A 25,050-nucleotide genomic window follows, 5' to 3' on the forward strand; every position below is an offset into this window, starting at 1 on the left:
CCCAGGGTCACACAGCTAGTAAGTGTCCAGTGTCTGAGGCCGGATTTGAACTCAGGTCCTTTGCTTTATCCACTGTGTCACCTAGCTGCCTCTCCCTATATATCTTAAAAATAAGATCTTTAGGGGAAGCTAGGTGGCGCAGTAGATAGAGCACCAGCCCTGGAATCAGGAGGACCTGAGTTCAAATCCAGACTCAGACACTTGACACTTACTAGCTGTGTGGCCCTGGGCAAGTCACTTAACCCCAATTGCCTTATGAAAAACAAAAAACAAACAAACAAACAAAAAAAGATCTTTAATGGAGAAACATTGCTGCAAAGATATTTTTCCTCAGTTTCCTGCCTTTCCTCTAGTTTTAGCTGTACTGGTTTTGTTTGTGCAAAAACTTCTTAATTTTATGTAATAATTATCCATTACACCTCCTGTGAATCTGTCACTTATTTGGTCATGATTTCTTATAGATCTAACAAGTAATTTCCATATACCACTAATCTGTTTATGATATCATCATTTGTGTGTAAATTAGGTACCCATTTTTATTTTATCTTGGTTTATAGCATTAGATGCTGGTCTATACCTAGTTTCTAGTTTTCCCAACTGTTTTTGTTGAATAGTGAGTTCCTACCCCCAATAGCTGGGATCTTTGGATTTATCAAACACTAGGTTAACTGTGCTCATTTACTTCTGTATATTGTGTACATAATCTCTTCCACTGATCAACCTCCATTATTTCTTGTCTAATAACAAGCCATTCTGATGATAGCAGCTTTGAATTACAGTTTGAGATCTGGGACTGCCAGGCCACCTTACTTCCCATTTGTTGTTTTTGTTTTGTTTTATTTTGGTGGGGAAACGAGGGTTAAGTGACTTGCCCAGGGTCACACAGCTAGTAAGGGTCAAGTGTCTGAGGCTGGATTTGAACTTAGGTTCTCCTGAATCTAGGGCCAGTGGTTTATCCACTGTGCCACCTAGCTGCCCCATTCCCATTTGTTTTTATTGATTTCCTTGATATGTTTCACATTTTTTTTTCTCCAGATGAATTTCATTATTATTTTTTCTAGCTCTATGAAATAATTCTTTGGTAGTTTATTAGTATGCCACTGAGTAAGTAAATTAATTTAGATATAATTGTCGGGGGCAGCTAAGTCTATTAAGATGCTGACATGTGGGGAAGCTTCCCTTCCCCCCATTCCCCAAGTATATGTTCTTTAATTCTAAGCATCTGCATTCCCAGAGGCTGCAAAAATAATGTTAGCTAGTGAAATCATTCTTTCCTTGGTCAAGGTAAGATTTTTAGCTCACTCTCAGTTGAGAGAGAATATCTAGATTTGTGTACTTTTCTCTAATCTATACAATTTATGTGATTTCTATTTACTGTTTATTTAGAGAAATGTATTCACTTACTGTCCAAATTTGCTTTCTTTTTCAACCAAGCATTTGGTGGCAAGATTATACTGACTATCACACTCCCTTAATAAGGGAGAGTGACTTTTATTCTAAAACCCTATAAGACCCTCTAGGCTACAAATATATAATTCTAGCATCTCTCAGAGAAAGGTGAGTGAGGGAGTAAGCATTCACCCATGACCCTCTTCTTGCTCACCTCAAAGGCAGAAATCATAGTCTCCCTTGGGAAAAAGAAAGGTGAGATCCCAGATCAGATATCTATGTAAGCCACATTTGAGCAAAACCATTTTATATTATATGGCTATCTACCTATCTATATTAAGGATATAAAACCCTATGTGAAGAAAATGTGATACTTAAAAAAAAACACCACTTAAAATATTAAGGGAAAAATGGTTGATCACTGTAAGAACAGTCTTTCAGGATCACATGACCAACAAGATGGAGAACCAGATTCTCCAATCCTTATGATCTGTCAAAACTCTCTAATATATGAATTATTTGTAGGAGACAAAGTAACCAAAGCTGTCTTCATAGGCCAAGATATCAGTAAGCCTATTTACAGAGCAACCTAATGAATTAATAGCAGAGAAAGCTAATCCTTAATCCCTAACATGCTCACTCAACAATTCCTCACCCTCCCCACCCCCTGCCCAAAGTCACTTGAGTTAGGGAATGAAGATGATAAAAAGCAAACTGCCCAAGATGGAAGGGAGCTGAGATAACTTTAAAGTCCTGTCCTAAGGGATCTGCTATGAAAGGGAAAGGGATCAGAATGTGAATGACAGGATATTAAGAAAAAGACTGAGATTACCAAAGATTTCAGGAGGAAGAAAACTCAGTTAAAAATATCTAGCACAAGCAGATAACTCAACAGGGTTGATTCTAATAACAGAAGGAAAGACAGCCTCCAATACATCTAAATGAGCCCAAACATCTCTGAATAAATATTAAAGACAAGGGAAAATCAAGCACTCAATGACTTGACAAGACCAAAGCAAAGAACCACAGCCAGAAGAAAAAAAGGAAGAAAGGAAAGGAAGGAAATGTCATGGGGTACAGAGTACCCCAGAAGTTCTCTGGGGCACATTAAGGAATCTTCTCCTTGAGAGGCTAAACCAGAGGACAGATATGCCTAGGGAGATAAGCAGAACCAAATCAGACTGAGCTAGCTTCCAGATCTCCACCCTTCATTCTGGTCTCCCTTACCCCTGGGGAGATAAATTTGGCTGTGGCTGTGGCCTTTGTGTCCTGAAGAGAGATCCATAGCCACCCCTCACCCAATTCCTCCAGTCACTACCAGTGGGGGATGGTCCTCCCTCACTAAAGGAACTTTCTACAGGCAGATGGTCCAGCCCCATCAGCCCCCTATAAAAGTACCTGCCAGTCTCCTGTTCGAGGAGATTGGTACCTCTGAGCCACATGCTTTGTGCCTATCTCCTGTGGTAAAAAACCAGAAGTTTTAGCTGAATCATTTGAGAGTTGAGCGCATGCTACTGAAGTGGCTTTTGAGGAGACCTCTACCAACGGCTGTGTGCCTGCAGTTGCCTGGAGAGCTGGCCAAGCACACCATGTCCAAGGGCACCAACTTCCAGGACAGCAGTTTAAAAACTGAGAAGGAACGGAAGTGGGGCTCTCCCTGTTTTTTAAACTTAGCCATGGCGGCGCACTCCTGTGCTGGTTCTCGGCCTGGCAGGCAGTTTGGGATTCGGTGAGTTTTATAAAGGAATATAGACTAAACTTAAATTTAAGATTATTCATTTGTATTTCTACTTTCCTATTTCCCTAATTGGTATCACCTTTTGTTGTCTAATTAATTCACTAACAATAAAAACTAATCCCTCACTGATTAAAGCTCAGAGGTGTCCTTTTCTTAGTGGTCTGGGAGATATATAAGGGAAAGGTTAAAAGGGGGAGTTTAATGCTTGTATATCCAATTTTAAATCTCACACTCCCCATGAGAAGTCCAAGGATTTCTTTCATGGTTTCTCTTCCCCCACCCTTCCCTTCCCTTGCCGCTAAATAAACTACCATCTTATTCTAACTGCTTTTGTGTGCAAGAGGGTGTCATTCTTTAAAGAAGAATTCCTAAGAACCCCAACCCCTACCCCTAACCCAACCCGTACCCCATTCCGCCCATAACAGAAAGAAGGGAGGGAGGGAGGGAGGAAGGAAGGAAGGAAGGAAGGAAGGAAGGAAGGAAGGAAGGAAGGAAGGAAAGAAGTGATGGATGAGGCAAAAAAGGGATTAACAGAAAAACCTAAGACCCAAGCTCTAACTTAGATATGAGCTCTAAAAGAGATTCAGACCCAGTTAATGGATAACTTAAGATTTGAGTCTTCATTAATACAAGTCAGGACTTAGGTTCTCCTTACCCACATTAATCAGCACCCATAACAAGAACATAAAGAGGCAGGTCATAGAGACCTTAACTATAACAATGATACACAGACAGGGCATAGAAATTCTATTGATAAATGAAAATATTTTGAAACTAAGCATGGGAATCAAAAGGTGACATGCATAGAAAAGTCCAAATTTGTCCCCATATTCACCCTATGATGTGTAAACCCCCAAAACACGCCTCCACAGAAAAAGGTACCCACCTTGGGGGTTGGTTTAGGACCCCAGGAACTCCAAATTAGGATAAGCCCTCCCCTGTACCTCCCTAAAGTGGAGATTATAATGAGTGATAATCAATTTATCCATACCATAAATATAACTATCTTTTCTTTCCCTATTCAAGAGATACCTTTCTACTTTTCTGGTTCTCTCCCTGTGTTCACTCACAGTACTGCAATAAAACTTGGGAAACTGAGTCACTAAATTTTGTAATTCTTTTGGGATGACTCACAATCAATTTGACCCTAAATCCATCTCACATCAGAAGAAGAAAACAACAGAAAAACTGTAATTCATGGTGACAAGTCTCTCCTAAGAAATCAGACAGAATATATTTGGAAATACAAATATATAAAAGTAAAGAACAGTCTGGAAGAAAAGAAGTAAAACGTAATAATATTAAAAGAAAATATGATCTCTATGTGAGCAAATCATATTTCTCTCAAAGACAGACTTATCACAAAGACAATTTAAAGATCATAGAACTATGTGAATTAAAGAACAAATCATAGAAGCAATATGGAAGAAAATGATAATGATTAAATAACATACCATGGGATATTGCTAAGGAAGTCCTCAGGGGAAAATTATATCCCTGAAATCATACTTTAACTGTAAGAAAAAGACAGAATTAATGAACTGAACAAGAATTTTTAAAAAATTAGAAAACCAACAAATGAATAAACCTGAGATAAGCACAAAAGAGAAGATATTAAAAATTAAAGGAGAAATATATGAATTAGAAACCAAAAGGATTATAGAAATGATGAATAAACCTTGAAAAGACAAAATTGATAACATTTAGCCAACCTGATTTAAAAGAGAACAGAAAATAAAATCAAAATAGCAAATTAACAAGGTGAAAATACAACAAAACTGTTATGGGGGAAATAGTGGGGGTTTGGGAAAGGGGTTCTTAGGAATTCCTCTCTAAAGAATTACACCCTGGGGCAGCTAGATGGCGCAGTGGATAGAGCACCGGCCCTGGATTCAGGAGTACCTGAGTTCAAATCCAGTCTCAGACACTTGACACTTACTAGCTGTGTGACCCTGGGCAAGTCGCTTAACCCCAATTGCCTCACTAAAAAAAAAAAAAATTAAAAAAGAATTACACCCTTAGGGGCAGGTAGGTGGTGAAGTGAATAGAGCACTGGCCCTGGAGTCAGGAGGACTTGAGTTCAAATCCAGCCTCAGACACTTACACTTAGTAGCTATGTGACTCTGGGCAAGTCACTTAACCCCAATTGCCTCACCAAAAAACCAAAAAACAAAAAGAATGACACTGTCTTGCATATAAATCCAATTAGAATAAAATAATAGTTTATTTAGGTGTTAGGGAAATGAAACCAAGAGAGAAGTCATTGAACTTCTTCTCATGGGGAGAAGGCATGGCACAGAGGCGTGGCTCTCTGAGATACTTTTCTCCTTGAGCAGGAGACAGGGAAATCCTTTTATAGAGGACTGATGGGGGTGATTATCTGACTGTGGAAAGTTCCTTTGTTGGGGGAGGACCATCCCCCCACTGGTGGTGGCTGGGGGAAATTGGGTGAGGGATAGCTCGGGATCTCTCAAGCCATCTCTGTCCTCCTCATACCATAAAGGTAGCAGCCACACGTAATCTTATCTCCATGAGCAGTGGGGGAGACTGGAATGAAGAGTGGTGGGCCTGGGGCTAACTCAGTCCCCATTCAGTGCCACTTATCTCTTTAGGTATGTCTGTCCTTTGGTTTAGTTTCTCAAGGAGAAGGTTCTTTGATGTACCCCAGAAAACTTCTGAGGTACCCAGAACCAAAACCAAAGTAAAAATAACTATTAGAACCTACTATATAATTACATACTGTTGTTGATATTGTTAGTCCTTCCTTCTAGAAGAGGACCAATGACATCACAAGAGTGATGTCTTGACTTTTTAGTGAATTGGGTTTAAGTGAGGCAGAGCTACACCAAGTCATTAGCTTCATACTCTCTTCCAGTGACAAAATGACTGGCAATAGCCCAGGATGCAGTGGTTGGCCTTTTTAAATTAAGGTCTTTCCCAGGTCTCAGTTTGAAGCAATGCCCATTCAATGACTAAGGGCTAGTAAGAATTGAGACAAAAAGATGGCCTAGTTTACCATTAAAAGTATCATTCTGGGAGGGTAAGACTTGGAGTTTCTGGACAGAACAGAAAACTCACTCTAAGCCATGAAAGCCCAAACAATGAGCAAAAAAGGCTTGGGCTGGGGCCTATGAGAGCCAGAGTGATTTCGGTTTAAAGGCAAAGTCAAGTAGCTTCATTTGATTCACAATTGGCTTTTTTAAAACCTGTTTTTTCAGAGCTATACTTCTAGAAATCATAAATGAATGAAGGGAGCGGCTAGGTGGCGCAGTGGATAAAGCACTGGCCCTGGATTCAGGAGTACCTGAGTTCAAATCTGGCCTCAGACACTTGATACTTACTAGCTGTGTGACCCTGGGCAAGTCACTTAACCCCCATTGCCCTGCAAAAAAAAAAAAAAAAAAAAGAATGAAAACTGCATAGGACAAAGAGCAAATTGTCCCAGTAAGGCTGGGCAGGTTAGTAAATCAAAGAAAACACTTTGTATTAAAAATTATGGAATAACTAGAGATCCACAAAAAGGAGAAAATATCTGCATGGGAGAAGCAAAGAAGGAATAAAGTCAATATCATTGATGAATACTGTAATGATTCAAATGATACCACCTGCTGGAGACTTACTGTAGAAAAGCCCTGCCATGAGGAGAAGGCACCTGAGGGCAAGACATGTGGCTTTTCTTGGGCGTCAGGAAGTGACTTTGCTTGTGGGAAGAAGAGGGGGTGAGGCTGGATCTCTCCCTTGCTTTCATGAAGACTCTGGTGGAGAGTGGAGCTAAAGATCCGCTCTCCCTTTGATAGATAGATGAATCTAGGCCTTTCTCTCTCTCTTCACCAAATTCTTATTCTCCTTAGTAAATGCTTAAAAATCTAACTCTTGCTAAAGCTTATAATTTATTGGTGACCACTCATTAGATATTTTAGACAGACTAGCTAGAATTTTAGCCCCTTACAATACCAATTCAAAAACTATAAATACAATCTTGTTAAATTATATCAACTCACCCAAGAAAGCTTTATTATGACTAAATTGGATTTATACAAGGGGTACATGGATGACCCAACATTAGGGCAAGAAAAAAAACCATTTTCTGCATGTAAATAACTATAGAAAAAAAATTTGACAAAGTTCAAGAATCATTTATGTTAAGAGCCATACAAAGTACAGGTATAAAGGGACCTTTTATTATTATTTTTTAAAGTTTCTAAAAACAAAAACAAGCAGGAGTAACAGTACCTCCAGACCTCAAACTATATATATATATATATATATATATATATATATAGGCAGACCTCAAACTATATTATAAGACAGCAGCCATCAAAACTATTTCTTATTGGTTAAAAAAGAGAGGAGGATATTGATGGAACAGACTAGATAAGAGAGAATCAGAAACAATGAAACTCAAAAACCCAGTGTTTGGTAAGCCCAAAAACATAAATTGCTTAGGAAAGAACTTCCTACTTGACAAAAACTACTAAGAAAAGCAGAAAGCAGTTTGGCTGAAATTAGGCTTAAACAAAGATCCCATAATAAATTCAAAGTGGTTAAATGATCCTTATAATAAAGATGATATTGTAATAAAATCAGGAGAAACAGATCACAAAGCTTTCATTGCTATGAATAAGAGACAAAGGAAATGATAAAAGATAAATATTTTTTAATACATGCTATTGAAAAACTGTACAAAGTTAAGGCATCTAGATTAAGGGCAGTTATTGATTGGGAAAAGATCTTTGTATCAAATTCCTCAGATAAGAGTTTAATTTCTAAGTTATGTAAATAATATATACATACATCCAAAAGTCATCCCCCAATAATTGTTAAAAGAACTTGACCAAACAGTTCTCCAAACTATCAATAAGCAAAGGAAAGTTCTAAATCATTAATGCAAATAAAATAGCCCTGAAGTTTCACCTCAGACCTAGAAAATTGGCAAAGATAAGAAAAGATGGGAATCATGAATGTTGAAAGGTCATATGAAGACCAGCACACTAGTGCATTGTTGATGGAGCTATGAAATAGTAACCATTTTGGAAAGCAGTTTGAAATTATGGGTATAAATTGATTAAAATACCTTTTCAAACAGAAATACTACTGCTAGGCATATTATACTCCTCACAAAATCACTGATAAGAAGAAAGCTCCCATATATCTCAAAACAATTATGATTACTTTTTCTAGGGCATAGGGCATTGCTAGGTGGTACAGTGACCTGTTTGGGCCTAGAGACAGGAAGACCTGAGTTCAAATCCAGACTCAGACACTTATTAGCTCTGTGACCCTGGGCAAGTCACCTAACTTCTGTTTGACTCAGTTTCCTCATCTGTAAAATAAAGATAATAGCACCTACCTCCCAGGATTGTGCGAGGATCAAATGAGATAATAATGATAAAGTGTTTAGTATCAGTGTCTTGTACATTGTGTGATTTAAAATTCTAAATGTGGGTTTTAATCTGTCCCCCCAGTTTTGGGGGGAAACTGACTAAAATCACTGATCAATGAGTTTAGGTTTTTTAAGGGTTTATTGAAAGATAGTAAAAGAAAGAGAAAGATTGAGAATAGATTTCCTATAACCTGGCAATCCTAACCTTCCTAAACCTCTCACTTATGAAGTCCTCTGCCACCACGCTGATGTCTCACATCAAAAGAGAGAGCACTCTCTCACCAGCGTAGGTCGGCTTCATCCTTCATCTTCCCCTCCCAGAAATAGGAAGTTCTTCAAGCTGATTGGCTAGCATCATTCAAATTCATTGGTTCACTGGACCCAAAGGTGGTCTCAATGTAAAGGTCAACGTTTTTAGCTCCCCCCCCATATATGACTTTTTAGATGGTTAGTTTTACTGATTTTTTTCTCTACCTTTTTTTCTTTAAAAATATTTGTTGTATGGAATGGCTTTCTGGGAGGGAGAAAGGATACCCAGAGAAATTTTGGAGGTATAAAAGTAAATTATTTCAATAAGAATTTTCTTTTTAAAAAAATCAGTCTTTCAAAAGCATTTTCTGCCAGAAGTCAAATTGTAAAATTGCTGACAGTATTTGCCTGTTTTAGTAATCCTATTTTATGTAATTACCTTTCTTAGAAAGGAAAGGCAAGCATGCAATCTCCCCAGGATTTGTCAAACTTGACAACTACTAACAATTTATGTTGGGCAGCTAAGTGGTGCAGTGGATAGAGCACCAGCCCTGGATTCAGGAGGACCTGAGTTCAAATCTGACCTCAGACACTTGACACTTACTAGCTGTGTGACCCCGGGCAAGTCACTTAACCTCAATTGCCTCACCAAAAAACCCCCCAAAAACAATTTATGTTGATTCATGGGGCCAGGAATGATATTGCCAAAAGGAACCTAGAAAGTATTGCTAAAAGTATTACAAAGCCTTAGGCAAGAAAATGAACTATTGTTCTAAAAGCACATTTGATTGCTGTGAATTTTGTACACTATGGGGTCAATGCAACATTTTTACAAGTACATAGAAAACAAAGTTCAGAAGGAAGCACAGACAAAAAAGTCAGTTTTTAAAGTATAGAATTTATTATGTACCTTGTTTTAAGCAAGAAATATGAAATGGAGATTCAGCTTCATACAGAATCATTCTTATCTTTTGCTCTATAGATGGTATTTTTGGTTTAAAATATTTTTAAAAGCATCAAGAAAACACTTTTTCAAAATTCAAAAGATTTATCTAATGATTAGATGTAGATAATGGGAGAATTCAAAGGTGAGATTGGGATTTGGAGCCTAGATGTCAGAAGGTGGTTTGAGGGAAAAGATTAGCTTGTTTTCAATAATGTTATCTTTATCTTTTCCCAAAATGATCATTCTGTGGTTCTTCACATCTTATTCCCTAAAAATGTTTGACCCATGTACAATTTAGAGGAAAAGGGAGAAAAACAGCAAAAGTAGAAAGCCTGAATAATTCACTCTTGGATAAATACAAATTAACAATGGCTTACAAATCTCAGACTAGGGAGTATAATGAGCCAAAACGAGATCTCAGGCAAGGTGACAAAATGGAATCTGTGCATCACCTATATGATTATGGCCAATCACAATCTCCCTCTGCCTGAGTTTCATTTGTAAAATGATTCTAAAGTAGATGATTTCTAAAATCTCTTAATCTGTGAGTTCACCAATTTTCTACTAGTCTCATGAGTACTCTTTCTTTACCCTTAGCCTTGTAGACTTCCATTAGCTCTCATACTAAAATGGGAAGTCCTGTTTCTCATACTAATATAAACAGATTCCCCCCAAAAGCATATGAATGGATTCCCCCACGCAAAAAGTATGAGGGGCATGGAAATTGGACACTCCAATGTATAGACCAATTGCTTTTATACACAATCCTGAGAACCTCCCCAGAGCAGAAGAGAACCAAAAGGCTTGTCTCCATGATTCAGTTGCCTTCCAACAAATGGGTGGTGATGGTGGTGAGTGAAGTTGAAGGCTTTGGTTCCATCTCAAATCTACTTGCTTGGGAGGTCTGGACTGATTCCAGCAAACTCTGGGCAAACTTGGGCAATCTGCATCTTTAGTTTGAGTCACATTTTCCAGGACTCTAAGCTGGACAGACAGTAAGTTTTGCAATAGGCCAAAGGGACCCCATGGTAATAGACTGGGCCAAAATAACTTTCCCTTTCCTTGAAGCCTCCAAAGCTTCATGCTACCAATTCTTGCAAGTAAGATCAACTCTATCATATATTGACAAAGAAAATCTATTTATAGTCAATGAAATAAGATAGGTGAGATATGTTTTCCCCAGTTCAACACCACGTTCTCTCCTCCCCTACTTCTAAAGTACAAATTCTTCCATGGGCTCATTATTTAAAAAAAAAAAAAAAAAAGCTTTGTTGACTTCTTGATTCTCGCCATCTGGGGGCTTAAAAAAAAAAATCACAGCCTAACCATCCACATAGAGTGCAAGGCTGAAGCTCATTCCTAGGGGATACAACTCCAGAAAAATGACACAGTATAGTCTCTATCTCCCTCCAACTTCCCAAATATATTTATAGAAATATAATAATGTTAAAAATTAACACCTAAATCACAAAAGGATTAGTAATTTGGAAGGTTTCTATGGGCTAATAGTGTGGTGTGTCTATGGTTGATGATCACAGAGGATTTTTTCTGTGAAGTAGGGCCAATAGGATAGGGGCCACAGAACTTACTGCGCATATTAGTTATAAGAATAAAATGAAATGTGTGTATCCTGATTTGCAAACCTTAAAACACTATGCCAATGAATGCCCTTACTGTTATGATTATCCAGGGTTCCAGAACTAAAAACTTGTGATCTTTATTCCTTCTTCAGCTACCAAGCCCTGTCAATTTGTGTCATGGTGATGGAGAAAACTAACAGAGGGCATCATGCAGTAGTAAACTGATCCTTGAAACACTCCATGGAAGTGTACTGTCATCCCCATTTTTCAGATGAGCAAACTGAGGCTAAATGTCCTGTATGGGGCCACCAATTTAATAAGGCACTATTTGAACTCAAGTATTCCCAACTCCAAAACTAGCATTTTGTGCTACCTAGCTGTCTTAATGATTGGTAGCATTACTTCTCATATCCTCCTCTTCCCTAGACCCCAAATTCCCCCAATCCCCAGCTAATTCACAATAACACTTCACCAAGCTGAAAACAAATTCATTGGTGAGGGTGGTAGTGTTTGCCTCATCGAAAAGAGCTGCTTCCCCCATCAAAGCAGTAGACTTCTGACTTCTGTAAAGCTAAGTCCTAAGGTCTGGGTATTTCAGTAGAAGTGATTAAAGAAACTAGAGCTAGAATCTGCTATAATTCCCAGTCAGGCTGGGCTGAGAACCTTAAAGTATCCCTAGGATGTACAGGTTCTAGTTTAAAGCTAGCAGTACCCTGCCTTGATGCTGGGACTTCTAAGTATTGAATGGGCCCAAGTAAATGGGGACATTAGGCAGAGGTTAAAATGAAGCCCAGGATAACAGTGTTTCATCAGATGGTTTAAGATCCAACTCTTCAAGTAATACAGGGAAAAAGGTAAAATCTAAGGTTCCTACCATGATTAAGGATATCTGAGAATTTTCTAGTACATAGAAAAATCACCCTATACTGATTTTGATATGTTATGTTCCATTAAAAGATTTTGGTATGACTAATAATTTCTCTCGATAACTCCAAGACTAAATAGAAAACTATTTCTACTCATTGCTTTGAGTTAGAACTGATTTAAAAGGAGATCAATTTCATATTGTATGTCTATATGCAATGTGCAAAGCAAACATCAGATGGAAAGGGACAAATGGACTCCTAAAAATACATAAATGGACAGCTAGATGATCAGGAAAAGATTTGTTGTTGTTGTTGTTGACTAGGGAAAAACAGACTGTTACATGATTGATTGAGCAGCATGGTGCTACTAGTCTAACATGATTATTTTCCTCTTCTTGTGAAGAAGCAGAGACCAAGAGTGTGAAAAATCAGGAGGTCACATTAGGACCCTTTCTCTGCTAAGCTGTAAAAAACTTATTATAAAGAGAATATCATAGGTTGGAGGAAAATGGACCCTGGGGATTTTTTGATACAAAGTTGGTGAGAGATGCTAAAGCTGTGGTTTAACTCCAAAGTGTTCGGTTGGATTTACTCAAGCCTCCAGGAGTGAGAACAGGTAAAGATCAATGAAAAAGTTACCACTTTTTATCAGATAATTATATATTTTCAAATTGTATATCTAGTATAGTGTTCTTTAAAGTTTATGGTTCACTTTTTTTTAATAGTTATGTTAAAGATAGCATGGCATGGTGGATAAAAAGCCATTCTCAAATTGAAGAACACCTAGGTTAAAGTTATGCTTCTGACACATACTGGCTGTATGATCCTCGAAAAGTCACTTAACTGCTTAGCGTTCTAGGCAATTTCCTAAAAATATAAGTTACAGTTAAGGAGGCTGACCTGAATTGGTAGAATTTCCTCACCTCTGAGTTCCCTTTACCAATGAAAACAAAAATGCAAAACTTAACCCCATTTTAACAGTAATAATTGAATAGAAAAGCATACTATTTAGTCTTAATTATCTCAAAAAGGGACCTGGATATGGTGATCTAGACCTCGAAGCCATGAACAAAACACTACCATCAGCTCACTTTAATTGAAGGCCAAGTATGTAAGGGGAAATAGACCAGTGCAAAAAACTCAAATTTTTGAAGCCCACTATGATAAATGTCACATAGGATAGGACTAATATTAGGTCCTTAATAAACCAACAAATATTTATTAAGTACCTGTTCATAAAATCATAGAATCTCTGTTGGAAGGGACCTCAGAGGTTTTCTAGTCCAACCCAATTCTGAGTAAGAATCGCTTCCACAACATATCCAACAAGTGGTCATTAAGCTTTTACTTAAAGGCATCAAGTAAAGGGGAATCTACTATCTTTTTAGTTAACCAGACTTTGGTACAGTGCTAATTATTAGCCTAAATCTGTGTCTTGGTTTTTTTATTGATTTTATATCACTGACTTTAAAAAATTCCTTATTTGGGCATTCTCTCCTATTCTACACTTGGCATTGTTAGAGGCCCTTAAGGAGTCTATAATTAATCAGTGCAGATAATTCATAAACAACCCTAATTGGCACAGCAGATGTAGATCTCACTTGGTTGCAGAAATAATGAGACAACAGTTTGAAGAAAAGATATGATTCTTGAATAAAGTAATAAATCACTGTTAGTGATTGCAGTATTGACAATAATAACAGAACATAGAGAAGAAGCAATAAGAAGCCAAGACTAGGAAAATCAAGGGGTTTGTTAAAATATTAGTGACCAGATATTCCCATTGAAAGTCAATGTAGAGCACCACATTAGAAAGCAGACAAATAAGCATATGTCAGGGCATATATGATACCTGAGATCAGGGAAGATCAGTGGGGTAGGATCCAGGTAAAGAAGTAAAAATTAAGGCATGCACAGATACTAATAAAATAATACCAAAACCCCTATAGGCAGGCAGATGAGAACCAAGACATAAAGATCAGGGACAAAGTGTATGATTAAAAGTTTGGGTGGGTGAACAGGCAGGCAATCAAAAGTCAGGAGATGTACAGTAACCAAAGGAACAGGAGAAGGCTGGTAAAAATTATACACATATATATGACACACTAACAAGGATATCTTGTTTCTGATACACCTATCCCAGCTAGGAGGCTTTTTATATGCTTAATGATGGGACTGAAATCCAAGCTATAGGCCTGGCTTTCCTATGGAAGTTAGATATAAATGCCATTGATGGCAAATGTGTGAATGGAAAATTAGGGCAAATGATGAAAAACTTCTTTCCCAAAATTTTTATGTTAGCAGGATTATTCTATGGTATGAAGTTGCTGGTGTCGGAGCAGGACTGAGCTATTACCAAAGGCTTTTCCACATTCGTTACATTTATAGGGCTTCTCTCCAGTATGAATCCTATGATGCTGAATAAGGTGTGTGCTCTGACTAAAGGCTTTCCCACATTCACTGCATTCATAGGGCTTCTCTCCAGTATGAACTCGCTGATGTTTTGTAAGTGATGAACTTTCAGGAAAAGCCTTTCCACATTCACTGCATTCATAAGGTTTCTCTCCAGTATGTATTCTCTGATGTTGAGTAAAGGTTGAGTGTGCAGTGAAGGCTTTTCCACATTCATTGCATTCATAAGGTTTTTCTCCAGTATGAGTTCTTTGATGTTGAGTTAGATGTGTACTACGGCTAAAAGCTTTACCACAATCATTACACTTATAGGGTTTCTCTCCAGTATGAATTCTCTGATGTTGAGTGAGGGATGAGAAATCACTAAAGGCTTTCCCACATTCATTACACTTATAAGGTTTCTCTCCAGTATGAATTCTCTGATGTTGAGTAAAGGATGAGCAATCACTGAAAGCTTTCCCACATTCATTACATTTATATGGTTTCTCTCCAGTATGAATTCTTTGATGCTGAGTAAGGGATGAGCTCACAGTAAATGATTTCCCACATTCATTACATTTATAGGGTTTCTCTCCAGTATGAGTTCTTTGATGTTCAATAAGGGATGAGCTCTGGCTAAAGGCTTTTCCACATTCCTTGCATTTATACGGTTTCTCTCCAGTGTGAATTCTCTGATGACGAATAAAATTTGAGCGGTCACTAAAGATTTTCTCACAGTCATTACACTTGTAAGTTTTTTTCCCCGAACAAATTTTTTGACATTTAACTAATTCTGAATGCTGTTTGAAGGTTGTTCCACATGTGTCAAAACTACTAGATTTCTCTCCTATATGAACTCTTTGATGAGTAATAAGTTTTGACTTCAGTGTGAAGTTTCTCCTAATTTCATTACATTTATCATCTCTTTCTTCAGTGGGCATTATGGTTTTTGTTACTGTTAATTGCCTGAAACCTTTCTTCTTGGAAAAGGATTTCTTCTGAATCTTGCTTACAGGGTTTTGCTCCTGTCTCCCTAATTTGCCCTCACTTTCACACTCTTCTCCAAAAATGGGACCTTGTGTAATGTCCCCGCTGAGTTTTTCCATTATTGACCGGGCAAATCTCTTGCTTAAGAAATATCTTGCAATTGTCTTCCTTTCTTGGTCTCCAAATCTGGAAAAAAAAATTTTAAGTAAATGTCATCTATTTTGTTTTGAAGGGAAAAGATTTCCAATATTGAAATGAACATATGCTAGTAATAATGGCTTTTTCAGAGAACTAGAAAGTCAACAAAAATGACATAAAAAGGAAATGACAGTTGTGAGAGGGAAGCACTATTGGTGGAACTAAGATCTACCCTGACATTCAGGAAAGTAATTTAGAACTACATACAGAGATCCTAAACTATTTATACTCTTTGATGTGTCAATAACACTCTGGGTCTATGTCCCAAAAAGATCAAAGAAAGAGAAAAAAGCACAAAAATATTTATAGCAGCTCTTTTTCTAATTACAAAGAACTGAAAACAAAGGAAAGTATCCATCGATTAGAGAATAGTTAAACATATATGAGAAAATAATTATTAATAATGAATTTCTAACACACATATTATGGTATATGAAATTAATGGAATAATACTGCACCCTTAGAAATGACAAAAAAGATCTGAGAAGACATAAAATTATACAGAATAAAATAAACAGAAGTGGGAGAACAATTTATATAGTAACACTGGAAAGAAAAATAATTCTCAAAGACTTAAAACTCTGATTAATACAATGACAAAATATGACTTCAGAGAACCAATGACTACCCACTTCCTGACAGAGAGTAATGGATTGAAGTTTTTTAAAAAAAGCACATTTTTGGACATGGCAAATGTATGGATTTGTTTTGCATGACTATGCTTATTTGTTATAAGGATTATGTTTTTCTTTTCTTTTCTTTTTTTTTAACTGGAAGTAGGAATTTTCAGGGAAAGGGAAAGCTAAGGGGGTCAATGAAGTATTTTTCCCCCACGGAGGAAAATAGACATTCAGAAAGCAACAGAGACAATCAGGAGAGATTTGAAATTAACATGCGACATTTATTTTATACTGTTTTATACACCTGCTGGTGGGTCTGCCTTCTCACTCCAATCCATCCTCCATTCAACCACCAAAGTGGTTTTCTTAAAGTGCGGGTCTGACCATGTCATTCTCTAATTCAATACATTCCAGTAGTTCTCTTTTACCTTCAGGATAAAATATCAAATGCTCTGTTTGGCATTCAAAGCCCTTTAAACCTAACCCCCTCCTATCTTTCTCTTCTTCTTACTAGCCTACTTACTTTACTCTAGACTCTTTGACATAGTAACACTGACCTCTTTACTATTCCTTAAATAACACATGTCTAGCCCTTTTTAATTCTAGTGTCTTCTCTCTGTTAATTATTTCCTACTTATCTTGTATATATTCTTGGCAAATATACTGGAATGGTTTGCCATTTCCTTCTCCATTGTGTCCCCATTTTGCAGATGAAGAACTAAGGTAAATAGGAGTTAAGTGACTTTCCCAGGGTCATACAGCTAGTAAGTGTCTGAGTCCATAATTGAACACAGATCTTTACAGATTCACTGTACCACCTATCCATGTGTATGTATGTATGTATTTATGTATGTATGTGTGTATATACACAAATATATATGCACGATATTTTATTTATACTATATTTGTTATACATATTTATATATGTACACACACCCTACATATGCCTTTTGCCACTCCTTAAATCTTCCTAGATAATGTTTGGGCTGCTTGTAAAAGGTAGCAAAAGGCACCTAGGTACAAAAGGCACTTAGCTGGCAGGGATCCAATTCATTAATCATCTCTCCTTCACTTTCCTTTATTTTTCCTTCTCAAGATTGCCACACTTCTTTTGAAAACCATTACAGCTGTGCTTTGTTAGTGTTGAGATTCTTTTCAACATTCATTTTCATAAGATTTAGAGTTCCAAATTTTTCTCCCCCCCTTCCCATTCCTCCCCCTGCTACAAAGTACAATCCATAAGTGCTCTCTAGTGTTGACATTTTTAAAGGTAGTGCAAGAATCACTCTCATTTTATAAATGAAAAAAGTCAGATACTGAAAGGTTAAATAACTTGTCCATGGTAATACAGATAGTAAGACAAGATTTGTATTCAGGTTTCTTGATAGACAGATAGATGATAGATAGATAGATATAGATATATACAGATATATGTATACATACATACATGTATACACACTATTATATGTATATATGTGTTATATGTATACACACATGTGTATATAAATTATTATTATGTATATGTACATACACAGATGAGGGGAGCTATATGGTGCAGTGGATATAGCACTGAACCTGGAGTCAGGAAGATTTGAATTCAAATCTGGCCTAAGACACTTTCTAACTGGGCAAGTTACTTTACCCTATTTTTCTCAGATTTCTAATCTGTAAAATGAGCTGGAAAAGGAAATGGGAAACTACTCCAGTATCTTTGCCAAGAAAACCCCCCAAAACAAAGTGTTAGACACAACTGAAAAGAATAAACAACAACAAATTTATATACCATACCTCCCCAACTCAAAGAAAATAAAAAGTAAATTTGTAAGTTCCTTGAGGTCAGCCACAGTTTCATTTTTCATCTTTGTATCCCTACCACCACCACCATGACCAGTGCCTTATACATGAATAGTTGATTAATAAACATTTGTTGTACTGAATCAGAAAAATATCAAGTAAGGGTTATTAATTAATTAGTATTAATAATTGGAAAAGAAAACTCATCTGAGAGAATGGGAAGGTGCTAAGTTGAAATAAAGCCAATGAAGATGAATTTAAGTTTTAGATAAGGAATGGAAAATGCCTGTAAGAAGGGTGTAGTAAGGAAAGGAAAAGCATAGTGATTTTAAAACTTAAAATGTGAAAAGTACACTACAGGTAGCCTTCTTCAGAAATAATGAATCAAAACAAAGTAAAAATAAAATATTGTTCTAGTCTCACTTCACATTAATTATCATCCCAGCAGATCTGAGGAGTAGTGAAGAGAATATTTTGATCAAAATTTTAGGGATTTCACTTCTTTGGTCATCACTATTAAGCATGAACCACATGAGATGTCAAGAACACAACGACCATTTCTTTCCTTTGTGCTACTCTTTTGGGGAAATTATAGTCCTAAGGAAGGCAGAAAAGTTAGTAGTGGAAATTGCAGAGGGAGAGCATTCCAGGAATCTGCAACAGCTGATTAAGAAAAAAGTTAAGAACAATTAAGAGGAAATGAAAATGCCAGGAGCCGATATGTCTTGTTTATGAAACAAGAAGGAAGTCATGTATTGAAGAATACATGGAAGAAAGTAAGGTAAAGGGCTTTAAGTGCCAAACATGTATTTTGTATTTAATTCTAGAGAAGAAAGGGAGCTACTGGAGTTTATTGAGTATGGATGGGGGTAAGAGGTATGACATGATTAGACCTGCCTTTAAGGAAAATCACTTTGGTGGCTGAATGAATGCTAGATTAGAGTAGGGAGAGATTTGAGGTAGGAAGACCCATCAGCAGGCTATTGCCATAGTCCCAATGTGAAGTGATGAAGGCTGGTGGTAGTATGAAAAGACATAAGAAGATTGAGAGATGTTGCAAAAGTGAAATAGATGGGCCTATTAATTGGATATAGGGAATGAGAGATAGTAAGGAGTTGAGGTTAGGTTGTAAGTCTGGGGAAATCAGGGGGGAGAGAGCTGCCCTTGACAGTAATAGGGATGGTAAGAGGGAAGGAGGTTATAGGGGGAAAGATAATGAGTTCAGTTTTGGAGATACTAAGTTAGATATGTAGACAATCCAGTTTGAGATGTAGACATCCAGTTTGACTTTCAATCAAAGATGAGAAATTGAAGGTCAGCAGAAAAGTTAGGGTAGGATAGATGGATTTGAGAATCACTAGCATAATTAAACCATGGGAGCTGATGAAATCACCAAGTGAAGGAGTATAGTAACAAAAGGAAAAGGAAAGTTAAGAGGGGAGAAGTTGGCGGGGGAGAGGGAGACAATGAGTTCAGTTTTGAATGTGTGAATTTTAAGATGTCTATAAGACCTCCAGTTCAAAGAAACAGCTAGAGTCACAAAACTAGAAGACAGGAGAGAGGTTAGGGTTATATAATTAGATCTGAAAATCATTTACATAAAGATGACATAGAAGCTGATTAGAACACAAAGCATAATGATACAGAAGAAAAGAAGGCCTGGGACAGAGCCTTGAGGAACACTCAATAAGAGTGACTTGAATGAAGATCCAGCAAAGGAAAGAGAGGAGTAATTAGGTTGGAGAACCAGGAGAGAGAAGTGTCATAAACCCTAGAAAGAAGAGGGTATCAAAGAGAAGAGGATGATTTACAGTGTCAAAGCCTGAAGAGAGGTCAAGAAGGATAAAGGCTGAGAAAAGACTATTAGATTTAGCAATTAAGAGATCACTGGTAACTCTGTAGAAAGCAGTTTCAGTTGAATGATGAGGTTAGAAATCAGAAGTCTGAGAGTTAAGAAATAAGTGAAAGGAAAGGAAGTGAAGACACCACTTTTAGACAGTCTTCTCAAGGAATTTAGCCAATAAAAAGAAGAGATATGATACCTAGGTGGGATAAATGATAAAAAAAGTGAGGTTTTTTTGACATGGGTGTGTTTGTAGGCAGTAGGCTACAAGTAGCCAATAAACAGAAGAATAATTAGTGAGTGGAGATGATAGAGAGGACAATTTGCTGGAGAAGGCAGACATGTAGAGAGTTTTCCTTGGTAAAACTATCTCCCTCGTGTGAGACAGGGATGAAGGAGGAGATAGTGACAAAGGGCATCTGAGAGGAGGAGAGGAAAAGAGCGAGCTCTCTACAAATAGGTTCAAGGCAAGGTTTTCATCTGTGAGAATAAGGGGAGGAGGAACTATGGCAGATATGAAATAGAATGAAGAAGTGTGGAAAAGTTGCTGTGCTAAGTGGGATAGTAGATCATAATTAGGGAGGTGTAAAATGATTGCCTACCAGCATTGAGGGCCCAGTTGAGATTATGTAAAATAAATTTGTAGTGGGCCCAGTCAACATGGCATTATAACTTCCTCCAACTTTGTTGAGTGGCATTTGAGTAGAAGTGAAGGCAGTGGATGGTGGGAAAAATTTAAGGCTGAAGCTTGGCTGGGCAAGACTGGTTACAGGATAAGGGGCTAGGCACTTTTAGGCTCTCCCTCTACCATCTTCACTCAGTAATTTCTACTTTGAGGTTCACTCAACCTATATTTACCATACAATCAATCAAAATTCTTTTAGCTGTTAAATACTGACCCTCAGAACATTCCAACTCCTTCACCAAGACCAGTGAGTTAAGGGAAAGTAAATCTCCAAAGAACCGGAAAGGGTGGTCAGGAAAGCAGGAGCATCAAGGAGCCAGGTTCCAGTGATTCCAAAAAAGATGGAAGGAGTGAGAAAGGAAAAATTTAAAGAGGAAGGCATTCTAGAGATCACAGTGGAAAAGGATAAACAGCTCTAACGTGGAATGCTGAGGTAGGAGTTGAGAGGGATGGAATAAGGAAGCAGTCAGTGGAAGATGGAGAATGGGATTTGAATCATGATGGTCAAAGGTTCAAATTTACTGGGATGTAGATGGTGTGATGGGGTGGGAGTATGTTCATTATTGAAGAATAATGAGTTCAGGTAAGTTATCATCATTCCTAGGAGTTCAGCCTCAGTGTTAGGGTCATTCCAGGTTTCAGGTCCTGTATTGGAAGGTGTTTCCATAAAGAGGGCAGAATCAGGTGAGGCAACTGATAGACATGGAACTGTAGAAGAAAATGCTAGGAGGGAGATGTAGGAATAGATGGCCCAGAGAGGGTAGGGCTAGTTTCCAAAGCAATTTCATATATGTGATCTTATTTTATCCTCACAACAACCACTGTCAGCCCCTTTATCTACAGGGAAAATTTCAAAGAGGGCATGATGAAAAGGTTCAACAGACTTCTAAATATTCAAGAGCTTCTAAAGAAGAGGTTCTTAACTTGATGTCCCTGAAGGGGTCTGTAAATTTGGGTGAAAAAAAAAATTCCTCCTTTTTCAATATAATGTGCCAAAGTTGTCACTGACTTAAAAAAAAGATTAAAACTCCAACTTCCAAAACTTCCAAAAGGATCTTGGCTTTAGGTGCTTAAGAAGGGAGGAGAATTAGGGAGTTAATCTTGCAATACTCAGTTTGTTTGATGTGGAGAAATTCACTCAGAAGTTACTACATTCACCAATAAAATATTAAAAGGTGATTTTTTGGAATCATCTCCCCAATGAATTCATTAGCACTCATGGATTTAATTATCCAGCCCTAATTTCTCTACTTAACTACACCTCAAACTTAACATTTCTAAAATGGATTCATACTGTTTCCCTTTACATTTCCTCTTGTCTGTGGCCAGGGAACCAATATCATTCCAATAACCTCAGTATGATCTTTGGTCTTTCCCTATTCCTCATCCCCACCTCCCTTATTTTCCACTTCTTTTCCAAATCAGATACTGTCTGGTTGATTATAGTACCATGATACCTCTTACTCTTACTCTTTTCCCCATGTGCTTTGCTACCACTGTATTCCAGGCCCTCCTTACTACTCTAATTCTGCCTCTGCTCTTTCCCAGTTCTAATCCACCATCCACAACTGTCAAAATTCTTTTTGGAATGCACAGGCCTCACCATACCAGTTTCCTCCTCCAAAACCTCTAAAGGGTCCCTATTACCACAAGGAAAACATACAAAAAATTTAAGGGTCTCTGCAAGTGATATCCAACCTACCTTTTCAGTTTGATTTCACACAATTTGCCTTCATAATACTATGTTCCAGCTTTCTCCCTGAACTCAAAAATGTCATCTCCCACCTCTGAGGATTTTCACAAATCATTCTTCATGGCTGGAATATACTCCCTCCTCAATTTTGCCTTTCAGAGTTCCTATTTTCCTTCAAGAAAAATTTCAGGTGTTAACTCCTCTGAATCCCTCCAACCCCCTTTAATAGTGCTCTCTCAGGCCTCACATATTATGCTTTGAGCTTTCAGTTGCCTCCAGTACTCCTAATCTTGCATTATCTTTTACTCTCTCACATCTATTGAAAAGATGTCCCTCAAGGAAAAATTCCTTGAGGGCAGGGACAATTTTGTTTTTTTTTGGTTTTGTTTTTGTCTTTCCATCCCTAGAACCTAGCACAGTGCTTGTTAATTAGTTTTTTTTTAATTGAATGAGGTAGGTAATTACGCATAAGCATTATTTATTTATAAATATATCCATTTCACAAATCAAGAAAAAATAATACAGGTTAAATGACTTGTACATAATAACATATGTACTAAGTGGCAGCAATGGGATTAAAACCAGTCTGACATTCTATTACTATACCACAATGTGGAATGGTAAATCATATACTTTTTTTTTTTAGTGACACAATTGGGGTTAAGTGACTTGCCCAGGGTCACACAGCTAGTAAGTATTAAGTGTCTGAGGCCAGATTTGAACTCAGGTACTTCTGACTCCAGGGCCAGTGCTCTATCCACTGTGCCACCTAGCTGCCCAAAAGCATATACTCTTAAGCAGGATACCAGGGTTCTTTTTCATCCTATATTTGTCACTTACTAGCAGTCTAACCATTGAAAATTCATTCTACCTAATTACCTAGTTTCCTAATTATAAAAAAGCACAATGCTTTGTCTATTCTTTGGATTGTTTCCTGCTCTCTAAAGATGGTATACTTGACCTAGGACTGTATCCTGTTTGAGAAAATTTGGGATCTGGGTGAGGGGAAAATTATCTTCGTGTTCAAGGAGCATTTCTTCAGCAAAGGTCTCATTAAGGGTTCAGGTCTGCATCCAAAGCAGGAAATGTGCATTTCCGTACTAACTAAATACTCTGCCAAGCATTACTGCCAGCAGAGACACATAAGAAGTAGCAGGAGGGCCCTGACATATTCAGTTACACGATCAGACCTCAGAAAGCTCAAAAAGCCACAGGCATGGTTTCATGAGAAGAGCACAGGTGCTTGGCATAAGGAGACCTATTCTCGACCTGGTTCTGCTACTTTCCAGCTGTGTCACCTATCTCAAGTAATTTTATCCCTTTTAGTTTCTTCATCTGTGAAAAAAGAGGGTTGTACTGGAGGATCTCAAGGGTGCCTTCCAGTGGTCACGTTCTGTGTGACAGTAACGACTCAGTGAAGTTTGCTTGTGGAAGCTCTCCCCGGAAGCCCCGGCCCCTCCCGCGTCACGGACCCTGCCCCCAATCAAGTGACAAATAACAAATAGTCCCTGCCCAGTGATTCTCTTTCTCCACCCCCTCCCCGCACAGTTACTCAGGCAGAGAAACAAGCCTCCGGCTACAGATTCTTCCCTAGGGTGTTTTTAAGGTGTCCGACCTCCTGCAAAAGAAAGAAGCCCCTGTCACCGGAGCCCGAGTGAGTAAATACCTGGAGATAGGATTCCAGGACAGATGTCCCACACAGAACCAAGACGTCCAGAAATGGTGACGGAGCTGCGCACGCATCCCCAGGCTCCCTTCAGGTCTCCTGCAAAGGCGGGGCCTTGGCACTAAGATGCTCCCAAATTTTCGGGCTCATGCTACTTCCGTTTGGCCGTCCAACAGTGACCTTCCCCAGAAGTCGCAATACCTTCACCCACCCCGACATTTGCACATTTCTCCTCCATCTTCCCCTGCACCCCCTAACCCTTACCCCCGCGGGTATCCTGTACCTACCTCTCAGTAGGCCCAGCCACAAACTGAGGCCCTTAGCGAAGACTCCGCACGATCGCCATCGCGCATGTCATTGGAGGAGGAGCGAGGATACTGCTAGAAGCTAGATCTGTCCATCGTGTTTTGCGACCATCTACCCCCTGAAAGGCTCCTCCCGCGCAGCCCCTAATTTGCCTGTCACCATAAACGCAGTTTACGTATTTCCTTTTAAACTTTAATTTCCTCTTATTTGTTATAAACTTGACAGAAATTAACAAACACGAATATTTCCACATACAAAGAGGAAAAGATACATGAACTGTGAATTTTTATTTAGTACCCGTTCTTTTAAAAAAAAGAATATTTAGGTGGTTTGGGCTCAACTAAGAGTATGCATACATCTCGACTGTACATGCCATCTTAACCAAAAAAAAATTAACCTTGTATGAGACCATAGAGACCTCACTCATTCAGAAAAACAGAAATATATTAAGCACACCCCCTACTGACCACAATAAAATAAATTTATATTCAATTGAATATTGAAGAAAGGATTGAAAATTAATTGAAGACAAAGTAAAACATCAAAAGAATTGGTGGATCAAAGAAGCCGTTAAAAACAATAGATAATTTCACCAAAAAAAAAATGACAACAGTGAGTCAACATATTAAAATTTGTGAACTTCAGCCAAAACAGTCCTTAGAGGAAATTTTGTGTTTTTTCGACAACAGAAGAAAGAATAGATCAATGAATTATTT

At 37.9% G+C, this 25,050-nt stretch overlaps 1 protein-coding gene across 1 annotated transcript in view; it reads right to left on the minus strand.

Annotated features, from left to right (window-relative positions):
* Window positions 1-24,247, minus strand: part of LOC122752702 (zinc finger protein 850-like) — a 1,092,329-nt gene extending 1,068,082 nt beyond the window's left edge. Inside the window, 3 exon segments of the mRNA XM_043999585.1 lie at window positions 1,851-1,863; window positions 14,497-15,715; window positions 24,029-24,247. Of these exon segments, the coding sequence (XP_043855520.1) occupies window positions 1,851-1,863; window positions 14,497-15,715; window positions 24,029-24,105 (1,309 nt within the window). The 5' untranslated portion in view covers window positions 24,106-24,247.
* Between the last annotated feature and the right edge of the window lie 803 nt (window positions 24,248-25,050).

The sequence above is a fragment of the Dromiciops gliroides genome, chromosome 4 (assembly GCF_019393635.1).
Source record: "Dromiciops gliroides isolate mDroGli1 chromosome 4, mDroGli1.pri, whole genome shotgun sequence".
Taxonomy (NCBI): Eukaryota; Metazoa; Chordata; class Mammalia; order Microbiotheria; family Microbiotheriidae; genus Dromiciops; species Dromiciops gliroides.